General features: G+C 40.2%; 1 protein-coding gene across 4 annotated transcripts; it reads left to right on the top strand.

Annotated features, from left to right (window-relative positions):
• The first annotated feature begins 1921 nt into the window (after positions 1-1921).
• On the top strand, positions 1922-21981 carry usp48 (ubiquitin specific peptidase 48). Of its 4 annotated transcripts, none has more exons than XM_084543958.1 (28): positions 1922-2096; positions 2700-2837; positions 3300-3420; positions 3597-3738; positions 4497-4624; positions 4939-5063; positions 6678-6786; positions 7054-7187; positions 7329-7414; positions 7518-7697; positions 9838-9975; positions 10126-10275; positions 10611-10811; positions 12095-12206; positions 12316-12458; positions 12944-13018; positions 13130-13254; positions 14112-14234; positions 16300-16361; positions 16481-16591; positions 17343-17473; positions 18199-18305; positions 18399-18506; positions 19528-19737; positions 19828-19953; positions 20071-20119; positions 20214-20240; positions 21222-21981. In XM_084543958.1, the coding sequence occupies exons 2-28, from the start codon at positions 2704-2706 to the stop codon at positions 21242-21244; spliced, it is 3180 nt and encodes a 1059-aa protein (XP_084400084.1). In that variant the 5' UTR covers positions 1922-2096; positions 2700-2703; the 3' UTR covers positions 21245-21981. The 4 variants fall into 4 exon arrangements, 3 of the variants coding, with proteins under 3 accessions (XP_084400084.1, XP_084400083.1, XP_084400082.1); XM_084543957.1 differs by having other exon boundaries at positions 2068-2182; XM_084543956.1 differs by lacking the exon at positions 1922-2096 and having other exon boundaries at positions 2196-2837.
• The last annotated feature ends 331 nt before the right edge of the window (positions 21982-22312 follow it).

The following is a 22312-nucleotide window of genomic DNA, read 5'->3' on the forward strand; positions in this document are numbered from 1 at the left end:
ACTGCTTATTGTTTATTTTTGCACTGTAAATTGCTCACGTTATCTGTTTTTGTATTGCTTATCAGAATCAGAATACTTTATTAATCCTTCAAGGAAATTGTTTTGTTGCTGTTGCTCCCATAAAGTGACAGTTGCTAGTTGAATAAAGGTTATACAAAAATATATAAAAATAAGTAATAAGTAAGATGCATTTAAAGTAAATGAAACTAACAAATATACTGTATATTTGCGTGCAAAAGAAATATTTACAAAAGTTGGAAACTCAGTCGGGAGCACCAGCAACAAGCAGCCGCTCAAGTCGGCGCCTGCGCACAAGTTCACATAATTCATCATCTTCTGCTATAGTTCCTGTTTATAGTCTACTCACATTTAACGAACAAATCCATCTGTATAATATGTTCATAGTACCTCATTCAATCATTATGTATAACACTGTGTGAACACTGAGGCACTCTACAAGAAGGGACAGAGTCGACTCCACCTTTTGAGGAGACTGAGGTCCTTCAACATCTGTCGGACAATGTTGAGGATGTTCTATGAGTCTGTGGTGGCCAGTGTGCTCCTGTACGCTGTTGCATGCTGGGGCAGCAGGCTGCGAGCGGCAGACGCAAACAGACTCAACAAACTGATCCGCAAGGCCAGTGATATTGTCGGGGTGGAGTTGGACTCTTTGAACACAGTGTCAGAGAGGAGGATGCTGGCAAGAGTTAAGACCATCCTGGACAACTCATCTCACCCACTCCACAACACACTGGCCAGTCTAAGGAGAACCTTCAGTAACAGACTCATTCTACCCAAATGCACAACAGAACGCCACAGGAGCTCATTCCTGCCTGTGGCCATCAAACTTTATAACTCCTCCCACTGATTGTTGGTCACTCTTTAACACTTAGACGCTGTTAATTTATTTGCAAATTCTACCTCTGTATATTGTGAACACTTGTGCAATATTGTTCCTTAAATGCATCTTACTTATTTTTATATATTTTTGTATTACCTTTATTCAACTAGCAACTGTCACTTTATGGGAGCAACAGCAACAAAACAATTTCCTTGAAGGATTAATAAAGTATTCTGATTCTGATTCTGATATCCTGCTCTTACATCCCCTCTTTAGTCTCCTGCCATCGGGGAAAAGGTACCGGAGCCTCCGGGCCCGCTCCACCAGACTGCTGAACAGCTTCGTCCACCAGGCTGTCAGGGTGCTGAACTCCGCCCATCTCCCCCTCCCCTCCCCCCGCCTCATGCCCCCTGCCGGGCTATAACCCACCCATCACACAGGGACCCTACCTCACCTGCCTTAGTTACAAAAAGACTCAACCTGACAGTAATCGGGCACCTTACTGCACCTTTTGCACATTTACTGGGAAAACCCAAGCTGCAAACTATACATTACACTAAGTTGTACATAGTAATTTCTATTTCTATTTCTATTTATTCACCATATTTATACATATATTTATACAGAATGTTTACATAGTAACTGTTTCACTGCCACTTCATCCACTTTAGGTCTATTTAGGTTTTTCTTTTTTTTATTGTTGTGTGAGAAGAGAGAGAAACGTTTTTTCGATTTTTCTGTATGTTGTGAACGTACTGAAAAACTGACAATAAAGAAATCTTGAATCTTGAATCTTAACCTGTATATATGGTCTCACCTGTACATAGGTTCTGATCTGTAAATATTGTCCATATGCTGTAAAAACAACTTGTACCATACTTATTTACCATAATATTTATGCCAAGTGCACTACTTACTGCCTATTGCACTTCTGATCAGATGCTAAACTGCATTTCGTTGCTCTGCACCTGTACATGTGTAATGACAATAAAGCTGAATCTAAAAATGTACCCTTTTTTTTTTTATTACAAATGAATTAAGGAGTATTGTGATACAAATACTCAACACGTTTAACAGCATGCACCGTTTTATTGACGAGGCTTCAGGCTGAGACTTGTATCTGGGACAGTAACGTGCTGGTAGGAGAGGCAGACATCTCTTCCTGCTTCCAGTCACAACAAAGAGACGTCGCTGACGTCACTTGTTGACGTCGTGTTGATTTTGAGCGGAGAAATAATTTATTTAAAAAACTGACGTAAGGGCGCTAAATCTAAAATAAACCGTGAATAAAATGTGAAAATACATAAAAAGATTTTGGTAAAGCAGCCGCACGCATGAAAGGTTCGAAAATATTTGGCCTTAACACAAATAAATTCGTTACGTTAGTGACAGATAGCGTTAAACAGAAAGTAGAGGGGGAAATGACTTGCTAGCTCAGCCGGGTCGGGCTAGCAGCGTTAAGCTAGCAGCGTTAAGCTAGCCAGCTAACATTAGCGCGAGTATAGTTCTTACTTCTGACGTTACACTGAAAATACTGCCTATCGTGACTTATTATCGGATTTCATTATTCTTCGTATTTTTACGATGTCGTGTCAAATGCGCACTTTTGCAGTCAGCCAGTTAGTGAGAGCACTACAACGCTAATAGTAGCTGGCTAGGTTAAGTAGCACCACATTGCTAACGGGAGGTTGCTTCGTAAAAAAAAAAAAAAAAAAAACCTATCTATGACCTGCTAGGACTCGCTTAGCTCATGCTAGCCGGCTATGTTAACGTTCCCGTTAGTTTTGGCTAACTTCATTTGTTTGTTTCTTCCTTTTTCTACGTCGCATATCTGACTGTGGTTGGCGTTAAATTGTAGGGACATGGCGCCGCGCATACAGTTGGACAAAGCGGCTTGGCGTTGGGTCGAAACCGTGAAACCAGAAGAAATCAGACAGGAGCATATCGAGCTAGCATATCGCATCAATCTCCCGGCCTGCAAGAGAGGAACCTGCAGGTACAGTATTAACTTTTTATGCACGTGCCTCTACTGCGTTAACAGTTATTACTATAGTACATTTTTTTGGGGAGGGGGGGACAGGGGACAGCGGACAGCTCCTCTCAGAGATGCTAATCTGCGTCAAAGTCTGTTTTCGCTTGCCTGTAAGCCTTCATACTGTGTGTAGGGCAGCTCTACAGACTTTTTATGAAAGATGAAAGGTCACTAAGATCCACTCCTCAATTCACTGGCAGTGTCCATCACAGACATCTCTTCTTTCTGCAGTCACACTGTTGAAATATTGATCTACATGTTGTGCTGCAACCACAAACTGAATACAAGAGCTTATTTTTGGAGTGTGGTTAGTTTGCAGCATGCAGAACAGTATTAAACCGTCTCGTTTTTATTTGGTTTACAGGGAATTCATTTAAAACAATGACGTGCGTCACTAAGTTCAGTTATTGTAATTGTCATTTCCAGGAGGAACTGCAAAGGAAATCCCAACTGTCTCGTGGGTATCGGTGAACAAGCGTGGCTTGGGGAGATTGACGAAAATGCTTTCCACAATATCGATGACCCAAATTCAGAACGTCGAGACAAGGTATTTCTTTAACTGCGACATATTCACAGTGCCTGGTTGTGTTTTTGTTTTGTTTTTTGCCATCACCTTGTTCGTAACTAGGCTGCCTAGAAGTTGTCATAAAGCCAGAGATGGAAGAATATTACAGATACAGTTGATCCTGTCTGTTGCTCTGTCTGTGTCTTCCCCGCCTGTAGAACACATTTGTTGGCCTGACCAACCTCGGTGCAACATGTTACGTCAACACATTCCTGCAAGTGTGGTTCCACAACCTGGAGCTGCGTAGGAGCCTCTATCAATGCAACAATTCCCGAGCACATGACCACAACATTGAGTCGGGTATGACTGACAACTATTATATATTTGGGGGGCCTTGTTCCCTGGTTAAGCCATCTCTTTTCAGCCTTATTGTGTCAGATATTTTCATTTTGTTGTGCGTACACCATCCAGCTTAACCAGCAACATTCAGGCTATCATTGGTGCTTGGAAAATATCGGCATAAATTCTTCTGGCAAAGACTGTAGTAGACTGTAATTTAGAAGTTTGTCTAAGCCAAAACCAGAATTCATCAAATCCTTTGTTTTGTTTTTGTATCCAAACACAAGTTTTCTAATTAGGAACAAAGCAACATTTACGTCTTTGAGAGGACGCCAGTTTGGTCCAATTTCATCTAGAATTCGTACGTCGATTACACTCCAAGAGCATAAACATTCACAAAATGCAGAACATCTGCTTGGGTAGATTTCATACCCAAAGGAATCTATTCATGCCACATTTTTTTTTATTTTTTTTATTTTGTAAACCAGTTCACCTCAAATCTTACCACACTTCTAGTTTGATTTAGCTGTGCTTTCTGTCAAGCAAAGGAACAAGAGCAACAATTACTTTGCTGTTGGAAGCAATAATAATGAACTAAATTTTACCACCATTGCCTTGTTGCCAATTTCATGCGTTGCTCAGACAAACTGGACAATTTGAGTTTTTCCTTGCAAATTTTTCCGCTTGATTTGACAAAAATGAAGGCCCCTTTTGTGTTGTCAACAATAAACCCATTCACATCTCATCCTCTCAAATATATCTCTGTTTTTTTTATTCAGATTACGAGCCCGAGTCCATCTGTGAACATCTGCAATACCTGTTTGCGCTCCTGCAGAATAGCAACAGAAAGTACATTGACCCTTCAGGTCTGGTCAAAGCACTTGGCCTGGACACAGGGCAGCAACAGGTACATTTAGACATAAATCAGTGACTTAGAAATACAGAGTTGGTTTCACAGTTTGAAATATTTATTTTACTTGGGTTTTGCTCATTATGAGATTTTTTTTTTTATTTTCTCTGTAGAACATTGGAAAGGTAACAACAAGACCCTATAACTTGACCTACTGTCTAAAACTGAACATCAAAGTTTCCTAGTTTATTTCAGGATGGCACAGAAGAAATATAACAGAAAGTGGGAATGTCAGCTTGTTTATTGATTTGTTTTATTACTGCACACTTGGTTTCTCTACAGAACACCGAATTCATATATTTTATTTCCAGGATGCCCAGGAGTTTTCAAAGCTTTTCTTGACTTTATTGGAGGATACTCTGTCCAAACAGAAGAACCCCAACCTGCAGAATGTCATCCAGCACCAGTTCTGTGGACAGTTCTCTTATGTTACTGTGTAAGGCCACTCAGCACTGACACCTGAATCTCTTTTGTTTTTTTGATTGAGAAAAGATTTTGTTAACTCCAGGAGGATGTTTTGGGGGCATTCTGTCATCGCCCTCCACATAAGTACTTGCCAAATGTTTTCAGTGAACCTCCTTGGGGCTGTAATTTAATTTGGCTATTCAATATGAAGAAATAGTGTTGTGTTCTTTTGGTTTCATTGTTGATTTCGACCACATTAGCATCACTGAATTAACAGAGATAAATGCAACAGAGATGTGGAACTCCTTCAAAAATCGATAAAAGACAGCTGCGTGTGATGCAAGATTGGAATTACGACTTATTTGAATGGCTAATGTGGGGCTACCATAAGACCAAATGCACCAGCTGGCTTTGCTATAATTTAAAAATATATTAATGAATTCCCTTATTTAGAATCACTAAAATGTTATACTTGTGCATTTTTGTAAGTTACTGTCTGCTTTATCTTGTTATTGTAGAGCAAAAGAATATCAGTCAACTTATCTGGCAGCTGGCAGTCGTTATGTCCCATCCACTGTGTGATTTTGTCTGTGACATTAACACTAGTGGTCAATATCTGTTGCAGATGCACAGAATGGTTTTTATATCAGATATTTTTTGCACACTGATGTAACAACACATTGCGTGTGTGTAACTGCAGTGTAGGCTGTTACGCCATCCGGAGCATTTATACCGGTACACTGGCGGGTCAATATTTTTATGTAATTACTCCACCGAAACACGAGGCGTCGAGTGGCCAGCTACGTTGACTTTCACTCTGTACCTCACACAGTGGCCAGTGGCTCATGTAGATTTACAGTTAATTTCATCTGGCCACTGAGGTACGTGAACAAGAAAATGCCTTTCGGACCAGTCACGTCCGTTACGGTCTGTGTCGCTGCACATGAGGCTATGGCGTGGGATCCGGGGTGTCAAACTGACGCAGTACTATAAATTACACATTAGTTGTGAGTGAGGTGCCAGGCTTTGATTCATAATTGTGACATCTGTATAACTTGGTGTTTCCTTTTCATATAAAAACCAATATAAAATAAGCTGTTTTCGAGAAAGGTCGTTTATCTTTGGATGTGTTACAGTTAGCTTTTATACTGTGTCATATGTTTGACTGAGTTGTGTCAGAGAATGAAATTATTTTCTTGTTGCTTACGGTGATGTGGTGTTCTGTTGTCCTTATGGACATTATTCTTAAAAGTGATGCTGGTTGTGTAACACTTTTTCCCATTATTAAGCCAGTCGGCGGTGAGATTAGGGTTAACAGCTGGGTTAAAAGCTAGATACCAGGTACTTTATGTTCAATAAAACAAACCAAGAAAGGTTGTGTTTTCCTAATGGAAATGGGAAAACAAAATAATTTAAATTAACATTCACTTCATCCACGCAATCTATCACAGGGCTAACACAAAGAGAGACACAACCTTTCACACCAGCATGCACACACCGATTTGGAAACACTAATTAGCCTAAACATTCATGCTTTTAGAACTGACATTGTATTTGTTGCAAAATTGTACATTGACAGAACAGTTTTGCACCATGCATGAAGTCAGTACAGATGTGTCTTTGTTTGGTTTGGCTTTTTCTCCAGATGTAACCAATGTGGACGCTCATCTGCGCTGCCGTCCCGGTTCTACGAGCTGGAGCTGAACATCCAGGGCCACAAGAACCTCACAGAGTGTGTCACGGAGTTTTTAAAGGTAACTATTACTCTCTACCAAGTTAAAAGTCACGCTGAAATCCTAATTGTGATGAGTGCAATGTTTGATGTTGAGTGTATAAACAAATTAGGATTTGTGTGTGTGGAAAACATGTCTCGAAGAACGTAGAACGTACTCCAAACTACCAATTAGGATGAATGCTTCTCGAAGAGTCTACCACAGTATATTAAATAAACATGAGTAAGTTATGTCTTGGTACACGTGTTTGTGTGTTGTCATAATGGTCACCTTGCGCCTTGCTTGTAGGAGGAGAAGCTGGATGGGGAGAACCGCTACTTCTGTGAGAGCTGCCAGAGTAAACAGAATGCCACTCGAAGAATTAGATTGCACAGCCTTCCTCCAACCCTCAACCTGCAGCTCATGCGCTTTGTCTTTGATAGGTCAGCCATTACTGCATACTACATTCCACTTTAAAAAAGCACTTTGGAAATGCATAATATACAATAACAGTGCTTTTTGACAACAAAACTAATTTTACTGCTGGTTAAAGAACAGAGGCTTTACTCAACTCTCTTCTCCAGACAAACAGGCCACAAGAAGAAGCTCAACACTTTCATCAGTTTTCCAGAGCAGCTTGACATGGGGCCCTTCCTGGAAGGACAACATGGTATCAGCAATATGAACTGCATTGATCAACCACATGAGTGACCTTTTTTGTTTATAAAATCCTGATGTTTCTGTGTGTGCTTGGACTGATTTTTTTTCTCCAGACCAGAAGTGCGTTTATGAACTGAGTGCAGTGCTGATCCATCGAGGAATCAGCGCCTACTCTGGCCACTACATTGCCCATGTGAAGGACGCTCGTACTGGCGACTGGTACAAATTCAATGATGAGGAAATTGAGAAGATGGAAGGCAAGAAGCTGCATCTTGGTACTGAGGAGGACATTGGTGAGTGATATTAAACTGTTAGACACTGTGCACTTCCCCAATATCATATGTAATGTCGATTTAATATTTGGATTCAGATTCATTGATCCCAGGGAGGACAATTCATTTGAAGCATGCCCTGTCCTCAGTCACACTGCATCCAATAAGTTACATGTCAACATCACAAGTCACAGACAGACATACAGAGGTTGGTAAAGGGCAGCAGATAAAAACACATGAGGAAAGAAGGTGAAACATACACTGCCTGGCCATCATTGTCTCTATAATCTTCTTCAATGTCACCAGATTTATTTCCATCCAGTGTTGCATTCATTTTCCACCAAGATCTTGTATTGATGATGGGAGAGTCTGACCACTGCACAAAGCCTTCTCCAGCACATCCCAAAGATTCTCAATGGGGTTAAGGTCTGGACTCTGTGGTGGCCAATCCATGTGTGGAAATGATGTCTCATGCTCCCTGAACCACTCTTTCACAATCTGAGCCCCATGAATCCTGGCATTGTCATCTTGGAATATGATCCATTGATGGAATAACCTGGTCATTCAGTATATTCAGGGAGTCAGCTGGCCTCATTCTTTGGACACATAATGTTGCTGAACCTAGACCTGAGCAACTGCAGCAACCCCAGATCATAGCACTGCCCCCACAGGCTTGTACAGTAGACACTAGACATGATGGGTGCATCACTTCATCTGCCTCTCTTCTTACCCTGATGCCCCCATCACTCTGGAACAGGGTAAATCTGGACTCATCAGACCACATGACCTTCTTCCATTGCTCCAGAGTCCAATCTTTATGCTCCCTAGCTAATTGGAGCCTTTTTTTCCAGTTAGCCTCACTGATTAGTGGTTTTCTTAAGGCTACACAGCTGTTCAGTCCCAATCCCTTGAGTTCCCTTCACATTGTACGTGTGGAAATGCTCTTACTTTCACTATTAAACATAGCCCTGAGTTCTACTGTTATTTTTCTTCAATTTGATTTCACCAAACGTTTAACTGATCGCCGATCACGATCAATCAGGATTATGTTCCGACCACATTTCTTCCTCAAAGACGATGGTTCCTCACTATCCTTCCAGTTTTTAATAATGCGTTGGACAGTTCTTAACCCAGTTTTAGTAGTTTCTACAATCTCCTTAGATGTTTTCTCTGCTTGATGCATGCCAATGATTTGACCCTTCTCAAACAGACTAACATCTTTTCCACGACCACAGGATGTGTCTTTAGACATTCTTTTATCTACAAATCATAATCTGTTTATTATTATTATTATTATTATTATTTTGTATTTTCATTTATTTTATGTTTTATTTATTTTATTTATTGTCATTTATATTTTTGTTTTTCTTACTGTATATATTTTATTTCTGTGAGCACCTTGGGTCAATTACATTGCGTTTAAGTGTGCTATATAAATAAACGTGACTTGACTTGACTTGACTTGTTGAAGAAATGAGAAGCTACTCATTGCATCAGTTGGGGTTAAATAACTTGTTGTCAGCTGAAAGATAATCACCCATGCAGTAATTATCCAATAGGAGGCTCCTACCTGTTTGATTAGTTAAATCCAGGTGGTGACTTTTTTTTTTTTTTTGGCCAGGCAGTGTATAACACTTATATAAATAACTGCAGCATAATTAATAGGTAGACATTTATTCCCTGTTTTCATGTCATCAAGTCACGATCATTAAAACGTCCTTTAAAATGACTACTGTCCAAGTTTAGTAACCTAATAGCAGAAGGAATCAAAGAGAACTCACATGACAGAAGGTCAGGCTAGCTGTTAATATTTTTTTTGCCTTTATTTATTTATTTATTTGTTTGTTTGTTTATTTATACCCATTTCTCTCAGAGGGAACACAAGTCTCTTTGTGTGACTCCAGTGATCCTGGAACTGATGTTGACAGTACTATGCAGGTTTTTCTGGTTGTATTCTAGGCATTACTATCATTGCACAATAGTGTTGTTTGGTATTAAAAACATATTTTTAACAAGTTGAACTTTTCATCTGCTGTCATATGCAGTTTGTCAAGAATGTGTATTGATAATGATGGTGCTTTGGTAAACTAAAGAATTGAATTAAACAGTCTGTAAGAGTACACACTTTCTCATGTTGCTTCTTGGTCTTTTCGTTCCCTAGCTGAGACGGTGAAATCCCAGTCGCGAAAACCAAAGTGCAGCAAAGGCTTCCACTGCTCCAGAAATGCCTACATGCTCGTGTATAAGATCCAAGAAGATGAGAGTTCAGATCCCTCCAGGACCATTGTTGAGGTGCCATGTGAGTGATAAACATTTCATTCATTTTAAAAACAAAGACATCAGCCAGGCAAGCGACGATGAGCTGATCTTTGTTTACTTTGAGTAATAACAGCATGCCTGGTCCAAGTTATTTTGTCTGATGGTCTTCTCTTTCTGTCTTTTCCCTCAGCCTTTCTCCAGAGGCTGGTAGACCAAGACAATCATAAATTTGAGGAGTGGTGTAGTGAGATGGCCAGCATGAGAAAACAGAGCGTGGATAAGGGCAAAGCCAAGCATGAAGAGGTGAAGGAGCTCTACGAGCTTTTGCCCGCAAGAGACGGTCGGTAAAAAGATTCACTATCACCCAAAGTCTACTTAACAGTGTGCATTTTTCTTGTGACTTTAAGTTTAGAACTTGATAGAATGCAGACAGTGTAATAAATGGTCAGTCAGAGGAGTGGGGCGATATTGCTTGAAGTCTACGGCTCCCCTGCCTGTTGCAATATTGGTAGCATGCCACAACACCCTGCAGACTCATAACGTGATTTTTTTTGCCAAATGCAAATAATATTTCCTGATTAAGTGTTATATAATGATATTAATATTTAACATCTTAAACAAGCTGTGGTTCTGTCTTTTTATTTACCGATGTCTTCCTGTCCTTTCCCACCACAGGGGAGACGTATGAGTTTATCCCCCTGGAGTGGCTGAAGAAATGGCTCGATGACTCCACTGCCACAAAAGAAATTGACAACTCCCTCTTCCTGTGTTCCCATGGTAAACTGCACCCAGATAAGGTGGCAGAGTCCAAGAGGGTTTCCCTGCAAGCTGCAGCCCTCCTTTACGAACGCTATGGTGGAGGGCCAAGGCTTAATGGTTAGTCAAACTTCTGCTTCTTTTCAACTCATGAGCTACTGCACTTCACAAAAATTTGGATTTTATGTTGGCATGAAATTAATTGTATATATTTCTATTATGAGGTTCAGAATCAGAATCAGAATCAGCTTTAATGACCAAGTATGTGCACATACAGGGAATTTGACTCCAGTAACTTTACTCTCTTGTACAGAAACACACAGACTTAAATAAGTGAAAGAAAATAAAAATAAAATAAAATAAATCTCAATCTGTACACATAAAATATAGGATAGAGCAGATATATACACCAAACCAGGGTTTTGTAAAGTGAGTATATACAGTAGTGGAGAGTTATTGTTTATTGTTCATGTGGATGGTCTCACACTCTGTGACTGCTCAGAGTTCAACAGAGCGACAACCCGAGGGAAGAAACTGTCCTTGTGACGGGTGGTTTTGGCGTACAGTGCTCTGTAACGCCGGCCTGAGGGGAGGAGTCTGAACAGATTGTGACCAGGGTGTGAGGGGACTGTGGAGATTTTCCTGGTCCGCTTCCTGACCCAGGACCGGTACAGGTCCTGAATGGAGGGAAGGTCAGTGCCAATGATCCTCTCTGCAGACCTGACTGTTCTCTGCAGTCTGTCCCTGTCTTGTCTGGTGGCGGATCCAAACCAGACAGTGATGGACGTGGTCAAGACAGACTGGACTATTGAGGTGTAGAAGATGATCAGCAGCTCCTGAGGCAGGTTGAACTTCCTGAGCTGACGCAGAAAGTACAGCCTCTGCTGGGCCTTCTTCCTTACAGAGTCTATGTGGGAGGTCCACTTCAGGTCCCGTGAGATTGTGGACCCTAGGAACCTGAATGAGTCTACTGTAGGGACTGTCCTGTTGAGGATTGTGAGAGGAGGGGCTGATGGGGGGGCTCTTCCTGACGTCCACTGTCATCTCCACAGTTTTGAGCAGGTTGATTTGGTTGATTTGATACTTGCTCGACCTCTGACGCCAGTAGTGATACAAGGATTTTATAATATTTACATATTCAGTGGTGGGTCATGTGTGCAAGCTGGTCAATTAGTTATGGTAGGTTTAACACAGTGATGGAAGAATAGTCAAAGAAGTAGCAGCAAACTCGAATAGTTAGTTCAAAAGCAAGTTTATGATCCTAACTTCAATTTATCATTTGCTGACAAATTGTGAACCTCATTTGTTTAGATGCTTTGTAGTGAAAGCACAAGGCTTAATTCCTCCCACTAAAATCACTATGTTATTTTTTGTGTTTTTTTTTTTTTTTTGTTATTATTTAGGCTCGTCTCTATGTAGAGAGTGTGTTGGCCAGCGATGCAGAGTGCTGCGCCTAAAGAACCAGCTAAATGAAGACTACAAAGAAGTTACTAATCTTGTCAAACGCACATTCAGGTAAACAGCCTAAAGATAAGTTTTAGGCGGATGGATTGTAATGTTGTGAATCCACTTTTAAGTTAACATCAGTTGGCATTTCAGTTATTTGTTTGTGTGTTGTCTTTAGTGGTGAGGGTTACTGGGTGGGCAAAGCATCTCTGCGTAGCTGGAGGCAGCTGGCTCTGGAACAACTGGAGGAGGACGAACATGAAACCAAACACAGCAACGGCCAAACCAATGGACAGGGACCACACACCAACAACAGCAAAGGTAGGTCTTCTTCTATGGCTGGTAAATCATGATGACTATGTAGATCTCTCTTTTTTTTTATATATTTGTAAGCCAAACTATTAATAACAGATATTGTCAAAACATTTGCTGCTATTTTTGGACAGTATTTCTGCATATTTAAAAGGGGCGTGGACAACATGTGCGCTCAATTCCACGTTGATTGGAATGTACAAAGGAAATGTGCTTCTGGATCTGAGCGTGCACCACGTTTTATCCACGAAGTCTTTGTACATGAGGCCCCAGATCATTATCCCAGAAGCTGAATTGACTTAGTGTAATATTCTGATTAAGAAGTGTTCCTTTCAATTTTTTTGAGCAGTGTATATTGATATTGAGACGGTACTTGATTTGCTCCATGCCCCACTGAATAAGTGCAGGCTGACCTCCTTTTTATGTTGGTGTTAGATTCAACAGTTTCCGTGAGTTGTGAACAGCAACATGTTTGGTAAATTGTGTGATTGTAGAATTCTGCTCGGAGCTCTCAGAGGGAACAGAAGACGAGATGAAGACATTCAATGAAGATATTGTCTGCAGTCACGGTATTTTTCATGTTTTCAAAACTTTTCATACAATTGAGCAGATCAAAAGTTTGCCGTTGTCATTTCAATTGTACATGGACCCATATTATAATTTGTATGTTCCTTCTCTAGGAGGTCTGAGTATTCTGGAGACGGAACGGAAACTGGTGTCCTCTGAAGTTTGGACCAAGCTGAGGGAATACTTCTCCAAAGCTCCAGAATTTACCCAAAACCAACAGCCCTGTCAGCAGTGCCTGGTGAATGGACACAGATGCCATTTTAGGGTTACAACACAACTGGTCCCACACTAGATTTCATTTCATTTTTTGTACCTATATAACCCTTTATATAAAATTGTAAAGGTATAATTATGCACAGTGTAAATCTTTCTTGCTGCAAGTGCCTCTGGTGTTATTGACGTGAGGTGGACTAGTTTGTAGTACTGGCTCAGTACAAGACCATATTAAGTGTGTTTTGTATTCTTTAATTCGCTTTTTGCCTTATTTCATGTTTGTGACTTTTTCAACTTGCTTATTTGTCCTCAGTATCAAACTAACCGGTCACAGTTATTGTTGAGTAATGAGTATATCCAAAAAGGTTCAAAAAAGGCGACTGGACTTGTAGAGTTTTTTGAGAAGACGTTTCATCCGAGTAGCTTCTTCTTCTTCTTCTTCTGGAGCCTCTGACAGACAAGAGTCGTTAGAGCACCATTCATAGGGAAGAGGACGGGGACAAAAGCAGTCCCTCCCTCAACGACAGGTAAGTACCCAAACCGTTAACGGAAATTAGCTGCACCGGTTTCTGGTTATTAACACAACAAGCAGGTTCCAGTAGGAGTTCCTATTGAAACCTCAGACTTCCCACCAGTCCCCTAGAACTGAAGAAGCTACTCAGATGAAACGTCTTCTCAAAAAACTCTACAAGTCCAGTTGCCCTTTCTCAAACCTTTTTGTATATGCCATGAGCTGGATGACTGAGAACCTTCACAGACATACTTGAGTAATGAGTGATGGCATCTGCAGCAATAGAGCAGTCAGAAACATTAATGGGTTATGATAGTAGGAAGATGTGCCTTTTGTTGTAAATGTAAAACTTTTCTCTCTTGCGTGTCCAGACATTAGAGCAGGAGGAAAAGGACAATGAGGCAGTCAGTAAGATGATGGCCCTCGACCAGAAGAACCAGTTGCTCAACCTCTTCCATGAGAAGAACCGGCCGACACTCACAAAGTGGCCTCAGGTAAACACAAAGGCGATGCACCGAACTGTCAACTGTGTAACGTTTTTACATCATTAAAATTACTGAAACTGAACATTAATCATAAGGATCTTACTTTAACTCAAGAATATGAAATTTCAGAATGATAGCAGAGAGAGAGAGAGAGATCTATTGTAGCTTTTATTTCATTCATCACTTTTCCAGTGGGTCAGAAGAAAACATATACGCTAGTACAGTTTTTGGTAGCAGTGGCTGCAAATTGTTTATCTTTGTCAGAGGTTGCGCTAGACTTTTTCGTTGTCTGTCATTTTCACTGACAGGGTCTTAAAAATCCCGTCGTAATCTATTTTTACCTGTCACTTGAATTTTTTTAAATGATAATATAGACAATATTAGGCATGTCATTTTCATTAAAGTTTCATTAACTTTAAGTACTTTTTTCAGAACAGTATTGAGTTTAAATGGTAACAAAAAAAAAACAGTCAATGCTGCCGACACGTCTTATCCGTACTCGGAACGGGGCTGCTAGCGTAAACAGCTCTTAGACGGTACCTTAGTGTTGAAGTGCTTCGGTGGTATGCAAATTCAATTTTGGTAGCCGTTAGCTGCATAGACATAGACATATATATATATATATTGTATGTATGTCTCTGGGTAGCCAAGCTCTGACGTGTGCATCAGTGTAATCGGTGTACCAGGAAATCGTGCACCAACAAAAGTTCTGCGACGTTTGGAACGCAAACTGCGACGAGAGACAAGAGCCAATTAATAAGGTCACTTGCCACCAAGTGGTCAGAGGTGTGAATTGCAATCTGTCAAAATGATGGATGGCCTTCAGATTCTTTCGTCGCATTTTTAAAAAAAACGGTCAATGACGGAAAATATTCGGTCATTGACCCCTGATCTTGGGTCAAGTGTTTTGGGTAGACCTTTAACCCGTTCCTTGTGACAGAACTGGTGTCACCGGGTCAGGTTTGTAGACATCCTTGCTCGCACATGCTTTTTCAGTTCTTGCCACAAATCTATTGGACTATGGCTTTGGGATGACCAGTCCAATACCTTAGAATATCCACATAATCTTTATTCCTCATGACGTCATCTACCAGCCCCTTATATAATCTGATGATGCTTCACGGTTTAGATGGCGTTCTTCAATTTGCACACCTGCCCTTTTTTCCCTCCAGACGTAACACTGGTCATTATGGTAAATGGTCTTGTATTCATATAGTGCTTTTCTACCGATTTATACTCAAAGCAATTTACAGTCACAGTGACACATCTACCCGTTCGTTCACACAATCACTCACACATTCACACATCCAGTGTCGAGGCCCGGGAGCAACTCTTGGGCTTACTGTTTTGATCCAGGACACTTTGACATGTTGTCCAGGTGCCGGCAGGTTTTGTTTCATCAAACCCAAAGACAATTCTCCAAATGGCCACATGTGCAGCTAATCTTTTAGCTCTTTTGGAGGACCTGCTTCTCCTTTGCTGAGCAGCCTTTCAAGTTACGTTGACGTTAGGCTCACTTTACTGTGGACATGCTGTAGATCACAAGGTCATTTGACGTTGTTTTGAGATCCATTTCTACTTTTCAAACCAAAGTATGGTCACCTCTAGCAGACAGACTGAAGACTGCGTGGGCCCGTGATGTTTAAATGTGCCTGGTGTTGTTTGTACAGATGAACATAGTGTCTCCCAACCAGACTTGTTCCACAGTGTTTTTTTTTTCTGAGGTTTTGTCATATTTCTTTTGTTTTGACGTGATGTCAGACACAGAGGCGCTGAGTGTAAAGACCTTAAAATACATCCACAAGTACACCTCCAGTTGACTCAAATGATGTCAGTTGTCCTATCAAAAGCCATGACATAATTTTCTAGAATTTGTTTAAGCTGTTTAAAGACACCATCAACAGTGTGTGTGTGTGTGTGTGTAAACTTCTGATCCACTTGAATAGGGAAATAGTGAAACATTCTTGTTATGCGTAAAGCAGATCTCCTAACTGACCAAAATGATCGTTTAATATAAAACGTTTCAGTGATTCCACATGACAACAAAAGTGTATTTTTCTGCCTTGTCCCACAGGACACAGATGTACTTTACATAGTCCCTCTGTTTTTTGTGGAGGAGTGGAGAAAATTCATCAGGTATGTTTGTTACAGTAACTGTAAAGTGTCACACCATATAAATTTGTTTTCTTGACGCTACAACCTTTCATTTGAGTCGTCAAACCTTCAGATAATTCTGTTTATCACATGTATGACAGGAGGCCTACAAAATCCTCTCCAGTGTCCAATGTGGGAAACACTCTGCTGCTCTGTCCTCATGGAGGCTTCATGTTCACCTATGACTCACTGATCGGTGGAGATGCACAACAGTGAGTTCTGCTTATTTTCAACAAGCAGTTATGTCAAAATGGATTCTGCTTGTGGTCTTACCAAGGTGCTGAATGCATTCCCTTCCTCATAAAACATTGCAAAGATGTAGGTAATATATTAATTCATTGAATCCATATGAACTTAATCACTGGAATACTGTGGAACCATTACCAGAAATTCAAAAACCCTAAAAATACCATACTTCATTTTCATTCATTCATTCATCTTCTACACCCGTTTAGTCCTGTTAAGGGTCACGGGGGTCTGCTGGAGCCTATCCTAAAAATACCATACTTATATACCATATACCAATATATACCAATACCATGTGCCATAACTGCTTCAAAATCACTGTTTTTTACATTTGTGCAACAGTGTATTCATATTGGAAAAATATGCAGGGGTTGTATTTGCTTATTTTCACTTCATGAACAAATACCAGTTAGCCACAGTGAGCCTAAACATGAACCAAAACTGCTTATTTCTGAAAGAAAGAAAAAATACCTGAAAGTTTTCCACTTAAACTGTACATGTCAACCAACATTAGCGACTGTCGCCCCCTTCTGCATTTAATTCTTTTTGCACATATCTTAAGTATTTGATAAATCAAACACAGTGCAGTGATCAAATCTGAATGAAAACCGATGTGCAGCTTTTACTGGCACCGGGCAGGTTTAATAAATGAAGGGCGTTGTTCTGAGTCTTGTGGACACTGCAGTGATCTCATGTTGTGCTGTTTGTCCTGCACAGTATAGCTCTGCTCTGGCCCAGTGAATGGGACGTTATCAGCAGACTCTTCATTGTGGACCAGGCAATCTCCATCCACTGCTTCGTACAGACTACGCAAAGTGGCTCCACCACCCAGTACACCACTCAACCTGGTAAGAGTGTAACGTAAGGAGGGCAGCAGCCAGAAGTCAGTTTGGATTGTTTCACCTCTGTTATGAAATATTTCAAGAGTGACTACATTTTTTATCAATATATACCATATATACTGTAACACACAGTTAGGCCCTGATATGTTTGGACACTTAAATAATTTCTGTCGTTTAATCCAAAACATATTTAAGTTATATAATGAATATAGTACTAAGGGCAGACTCTCAACTTGAATTTGGGGGTACTTACATCCAAATTTAAAGAAGGTTTTGAAGAAGGTTTTTATGTATATTATCCTCCTGGTACCGGGTCCGGGAGAGCGCTACAATGATTACTGCGTATCAAAAGTTATTGAAAAAGTGGCACCTGTGTGCATGGGATTATTGTTAGCATAGTGTTATCCTCTTACAAATAGGAAACAAAATAGGCGAGGATAGAAATGTCACATTTCTCCTTTCATTTATTGCAATTTACTCAACTATAGTAACAGACACAACATTTCTGACACTGGGAATACATTCCCTGAGGTCCAGATGTTCCCAGACTAGAAGGAAATGCATATGAACCATGTAATTGTGTCACAATTCTTCATTTACTTTGGGTATGTATTTTTAGGCGTTTTTCTTAAAATATGGCCTGGGCTTAACAGGTTATATATTTGTTATATAATAAAAATAATGTTTTAGGTGGTTATACATTTGGTGTGAGACTGTGTTTGTACGTTCAGATCTCTGTTGGGAGTGCCGAGAGAGCTTCCTTTTCCAGCAGCAGAGGGATCTCAGAGAGTACACCCAAGCGACTGTTTACATCCGCAAAGTCGTTGAAGACCAGCGGGTATGAAAAAAAAACATTTTAGACATTTTAGGTTAGCCAAACAGTGACAAGCGTATTTTAAAATGAGTTTCCACACTTGTCTTCTTTAAATAGATGATAAAGGAGGCAGCTCCAGAGATGAACGCCAGCAGCTCTGAGGCAGAGGAAGAAAGGGAAGAACATCCAAAGTTGGATGGAGAGAAAGATCCAGACTTTAATCAGGTAACCTCCGTAGTATTATACTATCTGACTCTAGTAGAAATTGCACTCACAGTAACAGAAGTTAACTTATCTTAAGGTCAAACACAGACACTTCACTGCACTCTACAGTATTAAGTATATGACAGTTTGTGATTGCTCAGAAATTTCATACGATTGGTTGTTCTAACATCCTACATCTTGTGGTTTATTGAGCACTTTAAACAGACAGACCTTGTACTGGTCAACAACAGATTATATATCACAGACCCTTATCATGCCCCAGGTGTCCTTTTTCAAGCATTTAAACAGCAGGTGTGGACAATCTTCCTGACCTGCAGTATCCCGATACAAATAACCATCTCATTAACTTTCCTTGGTCCCACTCCAGAGAGTCACTGAAAGCATACATTGAATGTTTTTTCTGAGTAGGTTCATGACAGTAACGCAACTACAACAACAAATAACTGTTTAATCCTGAATTTCTTTCTCGTTGTGAGTAGTTTTAGTGTTGAATGAGCAACACCCCTTTATAATCCACGTTACAAACATTAACCTAACTTCCCTTTATGAAAAGAAATCTGTTGGACATGGTGTTAACATGCTGAATAAACAAGACATTACACTTGGTAGACGCTGGATTCTGTCCCTGATATAAAGTGATCGCTACACGAGATAAATCCGTTTCTGGAGGGATCCCACCGCTCCGTTTTCCCGTTCCGGCTTCTTGAAAGTTTTATTGCAGCGATCTACATCTACAGTCTTTGGGAATCCTGTAAAACGATTTCCACTTTGCTTGTCCACGACTATTCTGCCATCCTGGGGCACAGCAGCTGTCGACCATTTTTGGATGCAACTGGTACAAGGACAAGTTAGTTAGTTGCTCGCAGCTGTCAACCGAATAGTAATTTGAAAAGCGCACTTTCCTGCCAGATAGTCTTTATATTTAATCATTCTTGTTTACTTTCACCTTTTTGGAGTTCTACTGAAAAAAAAAAGCAATAAAGCCGTCATCCAGTGCTAATAATCACATGCTTTCTTTCAGTCACAGGATGGTGCAAAGCGACTAAAGCTGAGTGACAACAGTGTAGCCTCAGTAGCTGCTACTGCTGCTGCTGCTGCTGCTCCTCCTCCTCCTGTGACCAATGTGACCAAACTGGGTGGAATCCGGAGAAGCACCCGGCACAGAAAACTGAGAGGAGAAAAAGCACTCATTGTTTCAGCTAACCAGACACTAAAAGAGCTGAAAATACAAGTGAGGGATTGATATTACTCAACGCAGTGCTGCAGGTAAGGAATGGTGTGTTCACGACGCTAACTTTGCTGTGCCTGACTTTTTTTGTAGATTATGCACGCCTTCTCTGTGGCTCCATTTGACCAGAACCTCTCTATTGATGGAAAAAGTCTGACAGATGACTCGGCCACACTGGGCAGTCTGGGTGTCATTCCAGAGAGCATCATCTGTCTAAAGGTAGGCGTTACTTTCATTTCCTTGTGGCTGATGTTTTACAGTGTAATAGCACCAACAGAACAGAGGAGTGTCAGACATTTTTCTTTCCAAAACTTGAGTTGCATTCTTTCCTTGCAGGCTGATGAGCCAATAGCAGATTATTCTGCAATGGATGATGTCTACCAAGGTAAGTCATTCTCACCTTTACTACAGCATGGGCTTTGATTTTAAATCAAACAAACAAAACCTTTCTTATGTGGAACGATTTACTTCTTTCACAGTGAGAATGCCTGAAGAAGGTTTCAAAGGTGAGCACCCTTTTTCGACATTTGTTGTTTGTTTTTTTTCTTCATCCAGTAATTAGAAGCTCTTCATTGTCTACATTGGTGTTAATTAATACACAGGATTATATGTAACAATCCCTTGTGCCAAAATTCCAGGCAAAACACATTTAGAGGCCCTGTCCAGCTGAGAAACCCTAACAAACCTACAGTCATGTGATATGACGCTTAACCTACAATCTAAATAAACTAAGTAAATGCTGCTGGCTTGTATGGCCCGCTCAGCAGCAGACGCTAACTCAAACCTTGTGAAATATAAGCAAACCAGCTGCTACTGGCTAGCTTAACCTACAATCTAAATGAACTAAGTAAATGCTGCTGGCTTGTAGGCCCACAGAGCAGCAGAGGATAATTCGAAACTTGTGAAATATAAGCTAACCTAACGCTGCTGGCTTGTATGGCCCACTCAGCAGCTAACCATAGCTACCAAGCAACATGAAGACATCAGGAACCTGGCCTAAACAACAGCAGTAGGCAGCATGTCATTGGGGTTTTCAAGTGGGCACCTCCCTTCACCAATGTTTCGTTAAGTTAGGCCCACGACACCTCAAGAAGGCTTAACAGTGACTTCCAGCGTCCTGGAGTCACCCCCCTCCACGCTGCCACTGCACAACCCCTGTTTTCCTCACCATTTCTCACCATTAATATTAGATGGTGATTAGATTAGTTGTGTGATGGTGATGTCTACATTGGTGCATTAAAGATGAAAGGGACTACTGTGATAACTACCTGAATCATCAGCACGATTCTGTGTTAAGTACTGGAAAAACGTTGGAGATATGGGGCAGCTTTCAGAGGTGTAGAAACAGAATGCAGGAAAATAATGGCACTACACTTTTAGCATAGTATTGTTAAAACAGAGTTTTGTTAACTGTATTATGGAGAGGTCTGCTCTTTTTTGTGTCTTTAGAGATCTGAGTTAATCTACTCTTTTCTGTCTCTATTCAGGCACTGGGCTTCTTGGGCATTGAGGAAGACTGTCCTGTAGTTATGCTTGAATTGGATGGATGACAGATTAAAAAAAAGTTCTATTTGTCAAGTGTCCATATATAAATAAGTGCTTTATTTTATTTTTTGAGTAGCCTTTCTTTGATAAAACTGTGACTATGTTCCAAAGCGGCTGTTTTTCTCTACATAAGGTTAGCTGGCTTTGATATTTAAAGTTTCTAATTGTTCTGAAGGACTCTGTGGTTGTGCTTCAGCCTGACTAATAGAAACAAATTGAAGTAGCTAAAATGATATATTGTACTCTGATGCTAGACTTCACAAAAAAAAAAATCAACTTTTTAATTATGGCAGAAGATAAATTCAAGACAATGTTCTTTCATTATGTGGAAGGTTGTGTTCTCAACTGAAGAGCTTTCAGGTTTGTTAAAAGAATGCACGAGTAAGTGTTAAGTATTACAACTATAACTGCTCTTAAGTGTTTGAACATTTATTACCTCTACAGCAAATCTATATCCATATACTCCTTGTGGCATTTAGAGATCCATAACTACAAAGTGTATCGAGGCAGATTTCAACAGTGCACACCTCGTAAGCTGGAAGTGAGAAACAGAAAGCAAGCAGTAATATATCCTGTTCTTTTCACTGTTATTTCTATTGGACAATAAAATTATTTTCAAAGCACTCTCCTCACATGCTTAAAATTGTTAACGTTTGTTGTTACGTCAACAAAGTGGTGTGACAATTATTTCAGCCCTATGAAGCCAAAACCTTATGACACTTATACACCAGTATGTTCTTTATTCACTTTGTAATTCTCTTCATAGTTTTGTTCACAATCATAGGACAGACGGTCATCATACTGTAATAGAAAGGAAATGCAGAATTTATTTTATTTAATATAGCACCTTACATCGACCCACAGGTGAACCAAGGTGCTTTACAAAAGATTAAACAATGATTAAAACAACACAACGGAAAACAAGTACATTAGTAAAAGAGAGCTTAAAAAGTAAAAATAATAAATGAGAGGATAAAAAGTAAAATAAATACGAAAGTGTCACCACACTACCGGATACTAAAAGCCACTTGAT

The sequence above is a fragment of the Chelon labrosus genome, assembly GCF_963514085.1.
Source record: "Chelon labrosus genome assembly, chromosome: 4".
Taxonomy (NCBI): Eukaryota; Metazoa; Chordata; class Actinopteri; order Mugiliformes; family Mugilidae; genus Chelon; species Chelon labrosus.